The following is a 17,360-nucleotide window of genomic DNA, read 5'->3' as shown; positions in this document are numbered from 1 at the left end:
AAGCAATCAGGGCATTGTAAATCAGCTCGTGAGTCAAGGTTACCTCCAAGGTTTACTTACGGGCCTGTGTGTGTGTGTGTGTGTGTGTGTGTGTGTTTATAGGAGCACCTTTCGTCAGGGTCTGGTGACTGGAAGCAAACCTGTAATTTACCCCGTGCTCCACTGGCTTCTGCAGAGGACGAGTGAACTGAAGAAAAGAGCCTATTTAGCTCGTTTTTTAATAAAACTGGAGGTGCCAAGTGAGTTTCTTCAGGATGAAACTGTGGCGGATACGAATAAACAGGTATTCGATACGCGGATGGCATTCGAAAATGCTCTGGAGTGGGTTTCGGGGCGCACGTGCTCAGATGCGTGCTCCCCTCTCTCTGGCTTCTTTGCTCTCTCTGTGTTTTCAGGTGACGCGAGAAAGTAACGTTCATCTGCAGTCATCTGTTAAAAAATTGACGTTTGTACATAAATACCAATTCAGTGATAAGGGTATGTGGATAGACAAAAAAAAAAAGCCCTTGGAATGAATGATTTTAGCATAATTTATACTCAGGAATTGGGGGTAGATAGTGGATCCTGGGCACCGCCGGGACTTTGTTGATCAGTTAAGATGACCGCACAGTTTGCCATCCAAATCAGAGGGAAAGGACTATCAAACCAGTTACCCCAGGACAAAAGGTGTAAACGGCCAGCACCCCAGGCACATTGGGGTGGGCGAGCCCCGTGAAGAGTGCGTGGGCACAGAAGCTAAGCCGGCAGCCTCAGAGGGCTTTCCTTCCAGTCAGACAGAAGGCAGGGCCAGGGACTGGCATTTCAGTGCGCTTTCCTCGCCAGAGTTTTGGGGTAGTCCTGGGGTTTGATCTTAAAGCTCTTGGCCACTGAGGATTCTGCCAGGTCTGCCTGCTGGGTCCTGGGATTAAAAGCGCATTGCTGCCGTGCTGGTGTGGCTGTGTTGGTTGTCCTGTAACCAACAGGCTGAGGGTTCAGTTCCCAGTCAGGACATATACCTAGGCCGTAGGTTCAATCCCCGGTCCCGGTGCTTAAGATCCCAGCCTGGGCACGTACAGGAAGCAACCAATTAATGTTTCTCACATTGATGTTTTCAAAAAATGCCCTCGGGTAAGGGTTATAAGAAAAAAGCACACTGCTGACCAGAGACTGTGGAAAGAGGCTTCTGGCCTAAGATTTCAAAGGACTTCGCTTGCAAGGGCAAGTGCCTCTGTCCGGCACCTGTGCTCTTCAGCCCACAGCACGTGCATGGATGGGTGTGCGGCTCTGTGACGAGCTTGTCCGCCTGTCTTCCCAGCGGGCTGCGAGGTCTGTAAACACGGGCGTCCTGTCTCACCCATCATTTTTGGCTCCTAGGGTTTTGTAGAATTGCTTCTGTATAGTATGTGCTCAAAATTTGGATTGAATCAAAACAACTAAATGCTTTTTCATCCATATATTTTGTTATTTTGGGTAAGCATGGCAGTAACTCAAAATAGAGTCAGTATTGATCCCTTACGACATTTCTGGGGTAGCTGTGTTTCTGCAGCTATCGTGTGAAGCACTACAGTAGATGCCATGGAGAGAACAGCAGGATGCGGCCGCCCGGCTGGTGACCGCCCGCCTTGGAAGGCTTTACATAATGTGGGAAATAGAAGAGTGTAATGCGGAATAGTCTCTCCTCCCTGTACTCTGCCATCGATCTGATACAAACCAATTCCCCTGGAGGAAGTTTATTAATAGTTTTTACTAAATTAATTACAGCCCAGATACTTAATGGGAGAATTCATGATAATAAAGACTTCCTGCAGCATATCTGAGGTGTAAAATGACTTACATATTTAGCCACTCATTTAGCAGAGACCCTAATAAAAATGCATATTTTCTTTATAAAGACCTTTAGAATAAGGTCTTTAGAATAATTCATAGATTTTTAGGATGTAAGTAGTCCAGAAAAGTATTTCCTGTCCCTGTCCACAAAAAATGTTATTTTTTAAAACTTTGGATAAGTGTGATTTTCTTCATTCACTCACATACTTTTTATGGAACACCATGTGAGTTGTGCAGTGCGCTCGGCCCCGGGGCCTGTGTGATCGGCACGTGAAGATGTACGTGGTCAGTGCGATTCTCACCTTCCTGGTTCTCACTGTCTCGTGGTGGGGGGACAGGGGAGGAACCAGACAATCACGATGCTACCTGACGTCCACTCCGAGATCGCAGCTCTCGGACACAGGGCTGGAGAAGTCTGCTGTGAGGGTAGGGATGCCGGTGCTGAGATCCGAAGGACGAATAGGCGCTGTCCAGGGTAGGGCCTAGGGGAGTCACAGGGTTTTCTCAGAGGGACTACGGTTCGCACACTGCAGTGAGAGCGTGGTGTGTTCCGGGGGCTGAGAGGAGGGCGGCTAGCCAGAATACAGGGTGCGCCGCGGGAGGGGGACCAGAGCGGAAGCCGGAGAAGTGTCCACCGACCGCCCTTCACGGGCCTGCTGCTCCGGGTCCTGTATAAATGTGCACGGTGCATTTTTAATGCTGTGCTTGCAGTGATTTAAGCAGTCGCTGTAAGTAAATTTATAGACAGCCTGATTAAGAAAAGCCTACTTGGTTGTGGACATTAGTTTGTAATTTTTTAACTTTTTCTTTTAGTATGAAGAGTTGATGGAGGCCTTTAAAACTCTGCATAAAGAATGTGAGCAGCTTAAGACATCTGGATTTTCTACGGCAGAAATAAGAAGGGTAAAGAAAAGAAAATATAACTATTTGTTTATTTGAATGATATTAGGTTGAGTATTTTTACCCTTAATTAATTCAGTATGAGTCTTAAGATTGTATGGAAACCAGTGCTAGCAAAGGGCAGATTTTCTTCTGTAGGACCTCGGCCAGTTCTTCACTGAACAAATCAGTGAGGACGTGGTAAGTTCACAGTGAGTTCTCGCATGCCATGTAGAGCACTACCATGGACTTGAAAAGGTTTATGTTTTCCCTGGCTGGCATAGCTCAGTGGATTGAGTGCGGGCTGCGAACCAAAGCATCGCAGGTTCGATTCCCAGTCAGGGCATATGCCTAGGTTGCAGGCCACGGCCCCCAGCAACCGCACATTGATGTTTCTCTCTCTCCCTCCCTCCCTCCCTCCCTCCCTTCCCTCTCTAAAAATAAATAAATAAAATCTTTAAAAAAAGGTTTATGTTTTGAGTTTCTATCTAATATATGTATATATTTTATATAGGTAGATAGATCTAAGAGAAAAGAACAAAGAAGATAAATTGTCCAGTTGTTAACATTTTGTTTATCATTTTATCATTAGCATTTGTTTATCATTATCGTTTCTTGTGTGTGTGTTGGGAGGTATCATGCTATCCTTAATTATTTGTGTCTTGCTTTTTAAGTCATTATATCATGAACATATTCCTATTGTTATCTTTCTACAATACAATTTTTAGTGACTAAATAATATTCCATAGGGTGGATAGTTGAACCCTTTTTAGTTTTTTATTTTCATTTTTTGCTGTTATAGATAATGCTATGATTATCTTCTACATAAATTTATTTTTGTATATCTGTGATTATTTCCTTAGCATACATTTCTAGAAACAGAATTACTTATTAAGACATATGAACATTTTTAGGACTTTCTTGTCTGAGAGGACATTTATTGAGGCCGGGGACGGTGAGGCAGGGCCAAGCCTAGGCTGGAAGCAGCAGCAGGGGCGGGACTGGTTGAGGCCGCCTTGGCGCTCTGGACGTGTGGAGGGCAGGAAGGGAGCCCGGGCAGAGCTGCTGGCCGCCCCCTGGACAGTCAGGGGACAGGGGCCTCGGGACAGATACAGCGGGCCGGCCCGCTGCCGCTGCCCACGGCTCCCCTGGGTGCGGGTGCCCCGGGGTCCCGCAGAGTTTAGGAGAGGCGCACTGCCAGGGAGGAGGAGGGGAGGGAAAGGCACAGGCGGGCTCCTGGGAGGAAGAGCGCCGTCAGGACTTTCGATGTGCGTTACTTAGTGCTCTCCGAAATATACCTCACAGTCTCACCGGGCGTTTAAGTTCCGTCCCCAAACACCTGCTGATTCTCATGTTCGTAAATTTTGTACTTTTAGAATTCCTGAGTTATCAGTGCCGTCCTCATCTTGTCCTTCAATCAGGAAGCATTAGACGTTGCTGTAAGAGTTTGTTGAGTGTGTTAGAATGACCCCCATCTAGTGGGGGGAGGACCCGTGAGTTGGTACTGACGACAGTGTGGAGGAGGAGGAGTGGCGGAGGACCACCCGCTGGCTCTCCGTCGTGTCCTGTGACCGAGCCAAACTGACGAGAGGGAGTCCGTCACTAAAATTTCATTAATTACTACCAAAGAACGCATTTTGAACATATTCTTTGTGGAAAATATGATGAATTAATAAATAGAAAATAAGTCACTTAAAATCCCATGTCCTAGAGATCACTGCTATTGGCATTTTAGTGACTCTATTTAAATCTCTTTCTGGGTATCATTCATACTGTACGTAAATGCTGCAATCCGCTTCTTTCAAGCGATTTCATATCATGCCTTTTTCTCATGTCATTGAACATTCTTTTGCATTATTTTTAATGCCTTTCATTGTATCATAACACAGTTTATTTAATAATAACTCGGGCACTTGGATCATTTCCAAATTTTAGAATGATTAGCAACTGTGAGCATTCTTACAGAGAAGTCAGTGCCCTTTCATTCGTGTGTTATTAGGACACATCCCAGAGGTGGGGTTACCGGGCCGGAAGGTATGCACACGTTTAAGACTTTCGACACTGCTCTTCAGTGCAGTGCCGCCTGCAGCGGGTAGGGTCCCTGCTTCCCCGGATTCTGTCAATGCCGACTGCACGTAGCGTTTTCCTTTCAGCGTTGCTGTGCCGGCTGGGCTGTTAGTACTTCAGGTTGAGGAAGGATTTGTTTGTTTGTTTGTTTGTTTTCTTTAGAAAATATTATGGAGCTGGTTAAAAGGCAGGTGGTTTATTTTCGAAGTCTTTATTTTTAGGGAGGGACTTTGTGCATTGACAAAACCAGACACAAAGTTCTATCTTGAAAACACCATAGCCTTAAAAATAATTTGATGGCATACTGGCAGAATATCCTGTGTGGTATTTAACAGCGGATAGGATGTCAGCAGCTGTTCGTGTTTTTAGACCTGCGCACTTCCCATTATAGAAGATTTCTGAAAAATCGTGTGCCCATATTTGGAGTCAGAACACAAGTGTGCTGGCTGGCAGCTTTACCTTGCTGCCTTATAACCTGTTTTAGCTGCCTTTCCTGAAAAGCTGCCAAGCTGCCACACAAAGTACCGTGTGTGAGGAACCCTGGGGGTGGAGAGAACAGGAACGTCCCTCATCCCAGCTGGGATCTTTGTTCCTTAATGCTCTGGTAATAAGTGGTAAAAACGATAGATACATAATTACCTAAAAACCTCATCTGAATTCTAGAAGAATACTTTTTCTTACTATGTCTTCTTGACTACTTTTTTTAGGATATCAGTGCAATGGAGGAAGAAAAGGACCAGCTCATCAAGAGAGTCGAACGCTTGAAGAAGAGGGTAAGGCGAGAATTAGCCCTGTGAGCCTTGGGCCCCAAGTGTTAAGCGCTCGCAAAGACTTAGGAATGCAAATAGAGATTAAGCAAGGCCTGGGTGTACATCTAAGGAGGGACTCAAATAGCACTGACGGAAAGGGAATCTCCCTAGGCAGTAGCCCAAAACCTTTAAGGGCCTGGAGTCCAGCGCTTTTCTGTCATCTCTGGGGCGTACTATTTACCAGAAGGAAATGATAAGTGGATGTCTGAGTCACGTGACGTGCTAATGGCTTCCTTAAACTTCACTGTACCCTGTACTTCTTGTTCCTTTACTGTAGGTGGAGACAGTTCAGAATCACCAACGGATGCTTAAAATAGCAAGGCAACTTCGCGTTGAAAAAGAGAGGGAAGAATTTCTTGCACAACAGAAACAGGAACAAAAGAATCAGGTATCCATATAAAAGTTTATATTCTCGTGATGAAAGAAACAGTTCCTTCCGATAATTCAAATGTAAGGAAAGAATCGTTTAAGAAGTTCATGTTTCCCTCTGTGCCCATGATGGAGCGCTCTTATTTTAAGAGTCTTGTGTGGTGCCATCAGTGTGTGTCTGTCCACTGCCTCTCAGCTCAGGCCGGACTCATGTCACTCCAACAGGACAGGACATTCGTTGTAACGTCAGGCAGTAAGGTTAACTGCTGGCAAAACCTCCAGAGTCTCTCAAGCGTGTCTTGAGATTCCGGGGCTACGGTGACCTCCTTTCCGCCCCCTTGATCACAGGACCCCTCCACTTCACCCCAGCGGTGAGGAAGCAAATCGGGAAAAGGCTCTGAAACACTCACAGTCCCCATCGCTAGCCTTTGCCTCAGAGAAAAAGCATTTGGTCAGAAAATAATTACTTTTATTTTGTTAAGAGTCGTTCTTAAGACTGAGAAGACTTACGCATTAAAAGTGTAGTTCAGATCAGCTTCCTCTCCTTCTCAGCGGGCAGCCGCCCGGCTCTCAGCGCGCGCCGGGCACCGCAGTAGCCCCGCCGCGGCGGCGGGCTGCGCTGCCGGCCCCGGGTGCTGCCCTGTCCCGGTCTCGTCCGGACGGGTCGTTTGTGAGGAAGCTTGCGTTCCTCGAAGTTAAGGAAAACCGTGTTATAAAAAGAAAAGCGTGGTCCATATATTTCTTTAACGAGTATTTTTCCTTGATCACCAAATTCAAAGAAAAATTTTTTTTAATTTCTGAAAGCTCTTTTTTAAAAAGTTTTACAGGAAAGAGTATGAGGGAGCCCTTTGTATTTGGGATTTAACACAGTAATTTTCTTGGTTCTTATTATTCTTTTTATGTCACAAGAATTATATGGGACTTACATTTTCGTTATCTGTATGAGTGGTAGGTTTCACTGGACTAAGCAAGTAATGGATTTAATTCTATTTTAAAGCTATTTCACGCAGTGCAGAGGCTGCAAAGAGTACAAAACCAGCTGAAAATTATGCGCCACGCAGCAGCAGATGCAAAGCCTGAAAGTAAGTGGAAATTATCAGATGATATAGTTGATCAGAGACTATTGGCGTAGACCGGTAGTCTCCCTTTAAAGCGGTCGACTAAGGAGAAGGATCATCAGGTGCTGTCTCGGCACTGGGAGTGTCCCTTTCTAGCTCACGAAGGAGAGCCCCGACGCAGACAAATTCAGTTTCCACCTGGGGTTTAGACTCCTGCTCAGTGCTCCGTCGGGGGGGGCGGGGGACGCCACAGAAACCGTGTGGGGGGCGGCTCGGCGGGTTGGGAGTGTATGGAGTCCTTAGGATGGGTGTTATGGAAAAGACGGATGGAGAAAAAGTGTGAATCGTTGTTTTAAACCAGGACTATAAAGACAAAGAATAAAACGCTGGGCCCTTTACACTGAGTGTTTTTCATGTGTTTAGGGTTGTGCTAATGACTTAGGGATCTCTGTTGCCACATTAGCTTTACGCAGAGGATAAACTGTTCCAGTATCCCAGGTTACACCCCTGCACCCATCCTAGGCATTTTTGAAGTGTGTTTGTTCCTTGGAAGGGAGGCCACGTGTACGGGAAGAGCAGTGCACAGCTCCCGTGGGTGCTGGAGACGCATTCCAGTGTCGGCACCCAGCTGTGAGAGGGTTGACCCATTTTTCTCTGGTATTCCGTGAAATAGTGTGCTCTCAGACACAGCACACAGAATGACCGTAATAAGGAAAGCCAAACAACAAATGCTGGCGAGAATGTAGAGAAATTGGAACCCTCCTATGCTGCTGATAGGGATATAAAACAGGGCAACTCTTTTGGAAAACAGTGGCAGTTCCTCAAAATGTTAAACAGAATTACAACACGACCCAGCAATTTCATTTCTAAATATCTACCCAGGAGAGCATATGTCCACACAAAAACTTGTACACGAGTGTTCATAGCAGCATTACTCATAATAACCAAAAAGTAGAAACAACCCAAATGCCCATACACTGATGACCGAATGAGCCAGGCGCGGCCCGTCCACACCGTGGAGTGTCGGAGCACAGGCCCGGCGGCCGGCCGGACTCCCGCACGGGCCGGCGGGATGGGGCGGGGCGAGAGGCAGCCGATTCCCGGGCGGTGTTCCTCTTCCTCTCTTTCTCCCTCCCTTCTGCTCTCTCTAAAAGTAAATTAAAGATTAAAATCTTAAAAAAAAAAAAAGAAGTACAGTACGCGCTACAAGAGAAACCATTAACCCCTGTTAACTGGTGGCTTTCCGCAGGACCTCTGACTCTCTCGCGGTCACTGTAAATTCAGATTCGAGCAGTACCCGGAGTCGCGCGCATTCGGTTGTTGGCGCCATTTCATTCTTTACTCGCTGAGTTTTCACTTTTTCATGTCAAATTTCAGGACAAAAGAAAATAATTATTTTTATGATTTTTTTTCTCCATAGTATAATACATATACTTTTTGTATATGTTCTTTGGATTTGATGTGTAGCCATTCACATCTTTAGTATAAAAAGTTAGGATGAACCTTCAGAAGAAACCCATTCAATAGTTGACTGATCAGCACAGTTTAACACCATTTCACATGCGGCCTGACCATGTGTTTCTGCAACATGTGTCATCCTCAGTTTTACTGGGTTAAATGTTTCTTGCTACTGCGTTTTAATTCTGGCAACTAAAATGATATCCAAAGATCTATACAGTGATAGTAATATTTCATTTTTTAACTTGAGTTGATAGTCTTTATTTTGCTTTGGCTTCCTAGTCTACATAGAAATTATTTGGGCCAGGAAATGCACAATTGTTTATTTAGTAATAAAATGGACAAAGTTCTGTTGGAGGCATCTCTTGGGATGTTGGTTTAAAATACTAACATAAGTAATATGTTAGTAGATGCTGCTAAACAATAAAATCAATTGCATATTAAGTAGTAATAAAAATAATCAGCTCAAACCAACAGTCCATTAATTCAGTATTTATCGATCATCTGCATGCCAGATACTATGCTAAATGTTAGGAGTAGAAAGCAAAATATTTCTGGAAAGTGCTCCCAGCGTAGTGGAGGGGTGACATGCGGTGGGCAGTTGGCGTGCAGGGAGGTGAATCTGCTGATGGAGCTCAGCGCAGGGCTCTCCGGGGACAAACCAAGAGGCAAAGCACCGAACGCTAACACACAGTCAGACGGCTTCCTGGACGTGGCGGCCACTGAGTGTGTTAAGACGGAAAGGCGAAGGCGTGGAAGACATTCCGTTCCGAGGTGCAGTGACCTGAAGGAACGTAAAGGTAGCAGGCTGAGCACGTGACGGATGAAGCAGAGAGAAAGGGGCAAGCTGCGTCCGACTGCTCTGCTCGTCTTCACAGAGAGGGCAGGAAAGGGCGTGCGGGAGCGAGCGAGATGGCCCGGTGCCTGGTCGGTGCCTGGTCAGTTGCGGGAGGGCGGTGGCCTGGTGTTCCTGCGCTGCAGGAGAGAGGCAGATAGAGATTTGCCATTTCAGGAGGAAAAGGTGAAAAGATTGATGACAGCCTTCCCTGTTTGCCCCAGGGGCACCCCCCACATTGTATTGAATGTTTTATAGCAGTGACCACAGTGTGTTAATTATTGGCACATCTGACTCTGACTCAGCTGAACTCCAGGAGAGTCACCGAGTCATAATTGGTGTTTCTATTTCCAGGCCCTACACGCTAGATCACACAGTGAGTAGGCTGGTAAGGGCTTGGGAGGTGCGAGTAAGGACCTTAACCCCTCATAGGAGAGCCTGATCCTTTCCAGCCACAGGAGGGGGATCAAGTAAGGAAAAACGGTTAAAGTATGAAAATAAGGTATTATGTATGTAATACACATGTTCTGTGAGCAGACAGGGAACGGGGAGCAGGAAGCCAAAGTTCTTGCTGTGTTGACATCTTGGGAAACAGTTTAAGGGTTGTATTCAACAGCTTAGGAAAAGAATGGATGAAGCAGATGTTCGTTGATCCCAGGTACTTAGTTTAATAAGGTCCATCTAAATTCTTCAGTAACAGAAAGGATTGTAAAAAGTTTCTATTTACTTAAGTAATATAAAAATTATTTTTTAAAAAGATTTTCTTGCCCTGGCTGGCATAGCTCAGTGGATTGAGCGCGGGCTGGGAACCAAAGTGTCCCAGGTTCGATTCCCAGCCAGGGTACATGCCTGGGTTGCAGGCCATAACCCCCAGCAACCGCACATTGATGTGTCTCTCTCTCTCTCTCTCTCTCTCTCTCTCTCTCTCTCTCTCTCTCTCTCTCTCTCTATCTCCCTCCCTTCCCTCTCTAAAAATAAATAAATAAAATCTTAAAAAAAAAGATTTTCTTACTTATTTTTAAAGAGAGGGGAAACGAGAGGGAAAGAGAAGGAGAGAAATGTCAGTGCCTGTGGCCTCTCACATGCCCCCAAATGGGGGCCTGGCCTGCAGCCCAGGCATGTGCTCTGACTAGGAATCGAACTGGTGACCCCTTGATTCACAGGCTGGCATTCAGTCCACTGAGCCACACCAGCCAGGGCTAAAAATTATTTTTAGTGTAACAATGTAATTTGTATTTGTTCAGAGTAACAGCTATATTATATAACATTCAAATTCATCTTGATACTCTGTACATTTGTGACATTTATTACATAAAAGAACCTACTCATTCAATTACAGTAGGATCAGTGAGATGTTTTCAGGGATTTTCAATTAAAAAAAAAAGCTTGCTGAGATTTTAGTGACCAAGATTTCAAAAGGTTATTTTTAAAAAACTGCATAAAAACATATGACTACTTTTCAAGGTCTAAGGTAAAATTTTTAAGAATTTAAAATATGGGAATTGTATTTTCATGGTTTTTAACAGCTCTATTGAGGTAGAATGGACAAATAATAAACTGCACATATTTAAAGTGTACACTTGATAAGAGACCATCAGCCTAATCAAGGGAAGTCTGTTCACCACCCCTCACGGCTCCTCGTGCCTCTGTCCTGCCTCCTCCTGCCCGTGCGTGCCCCTCCACCCGCCCCCGGGCAGCCGTTGGCCTGCTCGCCGTCACTGCGGATGAGTTCGTGTTCTCTAGAACTAGAAACGTTTAAGTAAGGAAAAGCATGTTTAAGGTTTTTTCAATGGGGAAAATAATAGTTCAGAATTCTAAATCTTTTAAAGCATTGCAGACCTCGGTTTCTTACATCTCTGATGACACGCAGCACATTTGAGAACTTGGAGATGGAAAAAACTAGTCATCTAATAGCCAGAGAAACCAGGATGCAGATTTAATCAGAAGCCACATCGGCATGACCGCATAATTATGGGGTGATTCATTAAACACTTTCTCTTCCCTCTCTTTCCCCAGTCCCTAAAAACTTGGGGGGGAATTGTAGGGGTGAATGGAAAACTCATGAATTTGCCATTAATAAGTTTTTACGTTAATATATGGTTAGCACAACAGAACTAAAAATAATTTTAAGGCTTTAGGCCAGGTTTATTATGCAATCTATGTACGTAGATTACTTAAACCGGAAACCCAGTGTTTTAAAAAGTCAAGCCAGAATTTGTAATGTGTAATGGAAAGATCTGAAATAAACTTTCAAAAGCTCTTTAGGCCGGGAATTTATAACAAAACCATTACTGAAAATCTTCTTGTGTGTATATTTGTGTACTCTGCCAAGATAAGAAAACTGTTAAATCTTAAATATGTAATTTAAGTTGCTACTTAACTATAAACTCATACTTTACAAAATCAAAACTTACCAAACATGGAAAACTGAAGTGTAGATAATGAAGGTAGATCATTTCTTTTTTGGATTTTAATGTGTACTTTTAATGATCTCTTCATTGCTTTGAAGCTGACAGAGTATAATGTGTTACCACTTATGAAGTAACAGAATAGAAATAAAAATTGCCTCGGAAGTATTGCAGAAGAAAAAGAGTAAATGACCACAGACAGAAGAAAGAACCTGGATTTGTGCTGTCCTTCGGTTCTTGGATTTCTTACCTAGAATGCAAAATGGGACCCAACGATATACCTGGCTTTTTTTTTTCTTTTCCAAGCACAGTTTACATTCAGTACCATCCCACGCCAGTTTCAGATGTACAGCAAAGTGGCTGGGAAACCTGGAAAACCGTGCATCCCACAGACTGGCCCCCCCGGGGCCCCAGGCACCGCCTGGCCCCACCCCCAGCTCTCTCGAAGTTGCTGACTACCTTCCCCACGCTCTAGCTGGCTTGTTTTGCAAATGTTATTCTTGCATATTATTGAGCGTAAAAGAATTGGGTGGTGATTTGAAAAGATTATAGTATTACCATACTTTCTGTAATTATTAAACATTTCTTCCATGTAAATTGTTCTTTTTCATTATCATTCTAATAACATCAAATGACTTCTGTGGCCAGTCTCTTATGGTACTATACACAGATACACTATACAGATAGATAAATGGGTATTTTGACAGATAGGCCCTGCTGTACTGTTCTTATATTTTATTATTTTTTATTTAAAAAAATATTTATTTATTTTTAGAGAAGAAAGGGAAAGACTGAGGGAGAGAAACATTGATGTACAATAGATACATCATTGCTAGGTTGCCTCTTGCACGCCCCCAGCTGGGGGCCGGGCCCACAGCCCAGCCATATGCCCTGCCTGGGGATCCAGCCAGGGACCTTTCTGTTCACAGGGCAGCGCCCAGCCCGCCGAGCCAGGCCAGCAGGGCCAGGTCTTGTGTTTTGGAATGTGTAGAATATCACTGTACCTCTTCTCAGGGGCTGAATATTCATTTTTTTTATTTCTGAAGGTTTAATGAAGAGACTAGAGGAAGAGATAAAGTTTAATTCATATATGGTAACTGAAAAATTTCCTAAAGAATTAGAGAACAAGAAAAAAGAACTGCATTTTTTACAAAAAGTGGTGTCAGAGCCTGCTATGGGCCATTCTGATCTTCTTGAACTTCAATCCAAAGTAAGTGACAATCATCTTTTTATAGCTCCCAATTTTATCTCATCCTCAGTCCCGTGAAAATTATGTGAACTGCTTTCTGTAGTGTCCTTGGCTTCTAGGTTAACCTGAGCTGAGAGCTGAGAGCTCTTGTGACAAGTTGCTCTTTCTGAGGAGTTCCGGCAGGTAATGCCGTTACTTGACATGCATGGGGTTATACAGTCCTAGTCACCTGTGTGGGAAGCCAAGTAACTTGGATGTATAAATTAATGCGTATGATAGACTCATAGGTTTATGTATTCATAGTACATAACTGGCTAATATAATGTATTCATAATAATTAGATGGCAAATTTTAAATATCATTCATTTTTAAGAATAATAATATAGCAATTTTTATATTTAAAGCTAATGTATTTATTAGCCTTTTATGCCAGCTTTGAAATTACTAAACTTTCTTGTAATGCTCATTAAAACCTGGTATCATCAATATTATAACATTTTTGCTCCCTAGAAATAAAACAGTAATCGGATGTGTATTTTTAACAACTACCAAGAAAATTGAAAGGTTTTGACTTGCTAATCACTTAATGTGCTTACAAGCCACCAAAATTAAATACATAATGTTGATTATTTTATTCTTTTAATTTACTTGTGGAAATTAGATGTTCAAGTCAGATTTGACTCAAATTTAATGTCACGGAACTAATAGGATAACTCTGGTCTTGGGAAAGTATGGATGGGTGCACTGAAAGCCATGCAATCTTAAAAAACTTTCTGAGAGACGTACGCTTCCGCTGGCCTCATTCAGCGTTATGACCCTGGGGAAGGTCCAGGTTAATGACAAGCGCGCACGACAGCCGTGGAGACCGCGGGTCCGTAGACCAGGAGGCTTTTGGGTGTCACCTGCGCTCCCTCCCAGCTGGGTTCGTGACGTCCTTGTACAAACCCCGAGGGACGTTAGTCTGCTTTTGCTTTGTCACTTGCAGTGACTCGAAAGTCACCACCTCGGCAAGGGGATAACCAGATTTTCAGAGATTGCCTTTTTTAGAATGTATAAATATTTCGGGATAATTTAGATGTGAAGGGTTAGATCCATATAAGTAGTTTATCATGAACCATGAAATGTTCATTATCTCTAAAAGTCATCACAACAACCCACCCCTAACATCAATCGAACTGTTGCTCCCGTCAGATCACTGGCGATAAAACTGTAAATTCGAAGTTTGGTTTGGCCAGTGGTCCCTTACTTTAGGTCTTCTTAGGGAGAGATGTAACCTTTTTTATTTCTATACTGTTTCAGATAAATGAAATAAACACACAGATCAATCAGCTGATTGAGAAGAAAATGATGAGAAATGAGCCGATCGAGGGCAAACTCTCACTGTACAGGCAGCAGGTAAGACTGTGCTCTGGCCCCCACTTAGCTCTGAGCGCCTCCGTGAACACCGCAGGCTGTGTGGTCTCGAGTGTGAAAGCGAGCAGGAGTAGGGAACGGGTGTCCTGTATCGTTGCCAGTCCCCAGATTACAGCAGGGAACTGTGGGAAAGCCACAACAGACGTGCGTTCAAGTTTGAGATGCAGTGCACCTGGTGATGTCCAGTTCCCTTCGCACCTGCCAGCTGCGGTGCTGGGGCTGTTCGTGTTTATGTCTGTGAGTGTGCAATTTGATTGTTCAAATGAAAGGTTGCCTTAAGGGATTTAAATCAAAATGGTTATAATCTTTAATGAATTGAAGGCAATATATTGTTTCCAGTTTAAAGTTAGTTTGCGAGAGTAGAATTAATTAAATTTTAGTGCTAAGGCCATTTGTTATTTTATCCACATCTGTTAGATTGTGAGGGTATATGTTATGTATTTCTAGACAGAAGGTTTAGATGAAAGCAGTGGATTATCTGAAAACAACCCAGGCAGAAGCAGTTTAGTTTGAAAAGCATTCTGTAACCTCAGAAAATGCTAAGCTACATAATGAAGCATTATTCAAGGATGTTATAGTTTTTTAAAAACAGATTTTATTTATTTTTAGAAAGACGGGGGGAAAGAGAGGGAGAGAAACATCGTGCGGTTGCCCCACCAAAGGGGGACCTGGCCCGCAACCTGGGCATGTGCCCTGACCTGCAGCCGAACCTGCAGTCCTTTGGTTTGTGGGATGACAGCCAACCCACTGGGCCATACCATTCAGGGCACAATTTGGTTTTTGAGATTTTGTTTATTTATTTTTAGAGAGGGCGAGGGAGGGAGAAAGAGCGGGAGGGAGAAAGAGAGGGAGGGAAACATTGATCAGTTGCCTCTCGTATGTTCCCTGACCAGGGATTGAACTCACAACCCAGACGTGTACCCTGACTGGAATTGAACTGTTGACCCTTTGCTTTGCAGAATGACGCCCAGCCAACTGAGCCACACCGTCAGGGCAAGGATATTAGAATTTTTGAAAACCTTTTTATAATGGAAAATTTTAACCACTTACAAAGAGAGACAAGAGAGTTCAGTAAAACTTCACGTGTCCCTAAGCTCTAGCAGTCACGGTCCTCGCGTGTCAGCTGTACCTCGGGCCATTTTCCCTTATGAACTGAAGGGTCTCCCTTTATTTTACTACAAATGTATAAGTGCTATTGGATTTATTCTAGATTTTCTATGTATTGCCTATCTGTGTATGCACCCATATTGACAGTTTCATTTGCAGAAACTTTATAATCAGGCTCTAATATCCAATAAAAGTAGCTACCTTGACCCCCAATTGCTCTTTCAGGGTTTTCCTTCGATTCCTGTTCATATATTCTTCCAAATAAGCTTGTTTTAAAAGAGTTCATTTATTTATTTTTAGAGAGAGGGAAGGGACAGAAAAAGAGAGGGAGAAAAACATCCATGTGTGAGAGACACGTCAGTTGGTTGCTGTCACACGTCCCTAGCTGGAGACCCGGCCTGCAGCCAGGCACGTGCCCTGACTGGGAATCGAACCAGCGATTCTTTGGTTCAGCAGCTGGCACTCAGTCCACTGAGCCACACCAACCAACCAGGGCCAAATAAGCTTTATTTTCAACTTGTCTAGCTCTAGAAAAAAAAACACAATTTAAAAATCTGAGCATTGCTTTATATTTATCAATTACCTCAGAACTTACCTCTTTATGATACTGAGGCTTCTTGTCTAAGAACATGGTATGTCTCTGCATTTGTTCAAGTTTGCTTTTCCTCATCAAGTTTCGAACTTCTCTTGTTAGATTCATGCTACCATTTTTTATTTGTTACTTTTACAAATGAGGGCTTTTCTTTCCTGTGTCCTCTAACCCATTTATTTGTCTATGAAAGCTGTTGATTTGTTTACTGTACTTTTTCCATAGATTTTCTTGGCTTTTTAGGTATATCATCATATGCTATGAAAATTCCTTTTTTAAAAATTGTTGACCTTATTACAGATGCCCCGTTTTCCCCTCTTCTGCCCCCCTCCACCCAGCGCCCCCTCCCCCAGTCTTCACCGCACTGCCGTCTGTGTCCATGGGCCATGCACGTGTGTGTATGTGATCTTTGGCTAATCTCTTTCAGTCCCCGCCAGCCCCTCCCCTCTGAGATCTGTCAGTCTGTCCAGTGTACCCATGCCTCTGGTCTTATTTTGTTCATTAGATTCCACACTTGTGTAAGTGAGATCACATGGTATTTGTCCTTCTCTGATTTATTTCCATTAGCATAATAATCTCCAGGTCCATCCACTCTGTCTGTTGCAACGGGTAAGGTCTCCCTTTTTATAGCTGCATAATATTCCATTTTGTAAATGTACCATATTTTTTATCCACTCATCTACTGATGGGCACTTGGGCTGTTCCCAGATTCTTATGTTTCTGTTGCTTTCTCTTTTCTAACCGTGGGAACAAATACCTTTGACACAGTATTAAATTGGTGTGGTGGCAGTGGGATTTTTATCTCGTTCCGGACTTTAGTGGGAGATAGCTTCAAATTTCTCTACTAAGTAAGATCCTGGTTTGGGCTGAGGTTTATATATATTTTATCATGTTAAGGAAGTACATCATCAATTCCTCTACAGTTCTGAAACTTATCACTCCTTCTCATTTTCTAGCAGGCATACTTCTACAGAGACGAACATTCCTTCATCACCTGTCTTTTCATTTTTTTTAACAGGCAGGGCAGTTGAATTTTTTTAAAGGTTTGCACTAGAGATTCCCCTTTTCCAGTCACATTGAAGAAGATACTTAACACTGTTTCACTTTAGAAGACAGTTTGACTATTGTTCTTCCTAGGCTGGTACAGCACTGATTCATTAAGGGAAACCCTCCAAGAGCTGCTAACAAATATAAAATGCTGCATTCGTGACGAGAGCAGCGATTTGGATTGTGCAAACATTTGCATAATTCTAGTGAGTTAGATGTGTGACTTTGAACCTGCACTTTATTTATCAGCAGGCCCCAAATATAATAGATGCTTTAACCTTTCGTTTTTAAAATACGGATATTGGATTTAGATAAGATAACCTGTG

The 17,360-nt window shown here is 43.4% G+C and overlaps 1 protein-coding gene across 4 annotated transcripts in view; it reads left to right on the top strand.

Annotated features, from left to right (window-relative positions):
• IFT81 (intraflagellar transport 81) overlaps positions 1 to 17,360 on the top strand; it is a 135,096-nt gene that overhangs the window by 78,144 nt on the left and 39,592 nt on the right. For all 4 annotated transcript variants that reach the window (XR_006785998.1, XM_045841363.1, XM_045841355.1 and 1 more), the window contains 7 exons: positions 103 to 283; positions 2,620 to 2,709; positions 5,460 to 5,525; positions 5,839 to 5,949; positions 6,928 to 7,012; positions 12,736 to 12,899; positions 14,178 to 14,273. Coding sequence is in view for 3 of the 4 variants with exons in the window: in XM_045841363.1 (XP_045697319.1) it covers positions 103 to 283; positions 2,620 to 2,709; positions 5,460 to 5,525; positions 5,839 to 5,949; positions 6,928 to 7,012; positions 12,736 to 12,899; positions 14,178 to 14,273 (793 nt within the window). In the remaining variant the exon portion in view is untranslated. The remainder of the gene's footprint in view (positions 1 to 102; positions 284 to 2,619; positions 2,710 to 5,459; positions 5,526 to 5,838; positions 5,950 to 6,927; positions 7,013 to 12,735; positions 12,900 to 14,177; positions 14,274 to 17,360) is intronic.

The sequence above is a fragment of the Phyllostomus hastatus genome, unplaced genomic scaffold, assembly GCF_019186645.2.
Source record: "Phyllostomus hastatus isolate PE091 unplaced genomic scaffold, TTU_PhHast_1.1 phas_contig_1162, whole genome shotgun sequence".
NCBI lineage: Eukaryota > Metazoa > Chordata > Mammalia > Chiroptera > Phyllostomidae > Phyllostomus > Phyllostomus hastatus.
Note: the sequence above shows the minus strand (reverse complement) of the source record. Positions and strands in the feature narration are given on the sequence as shown.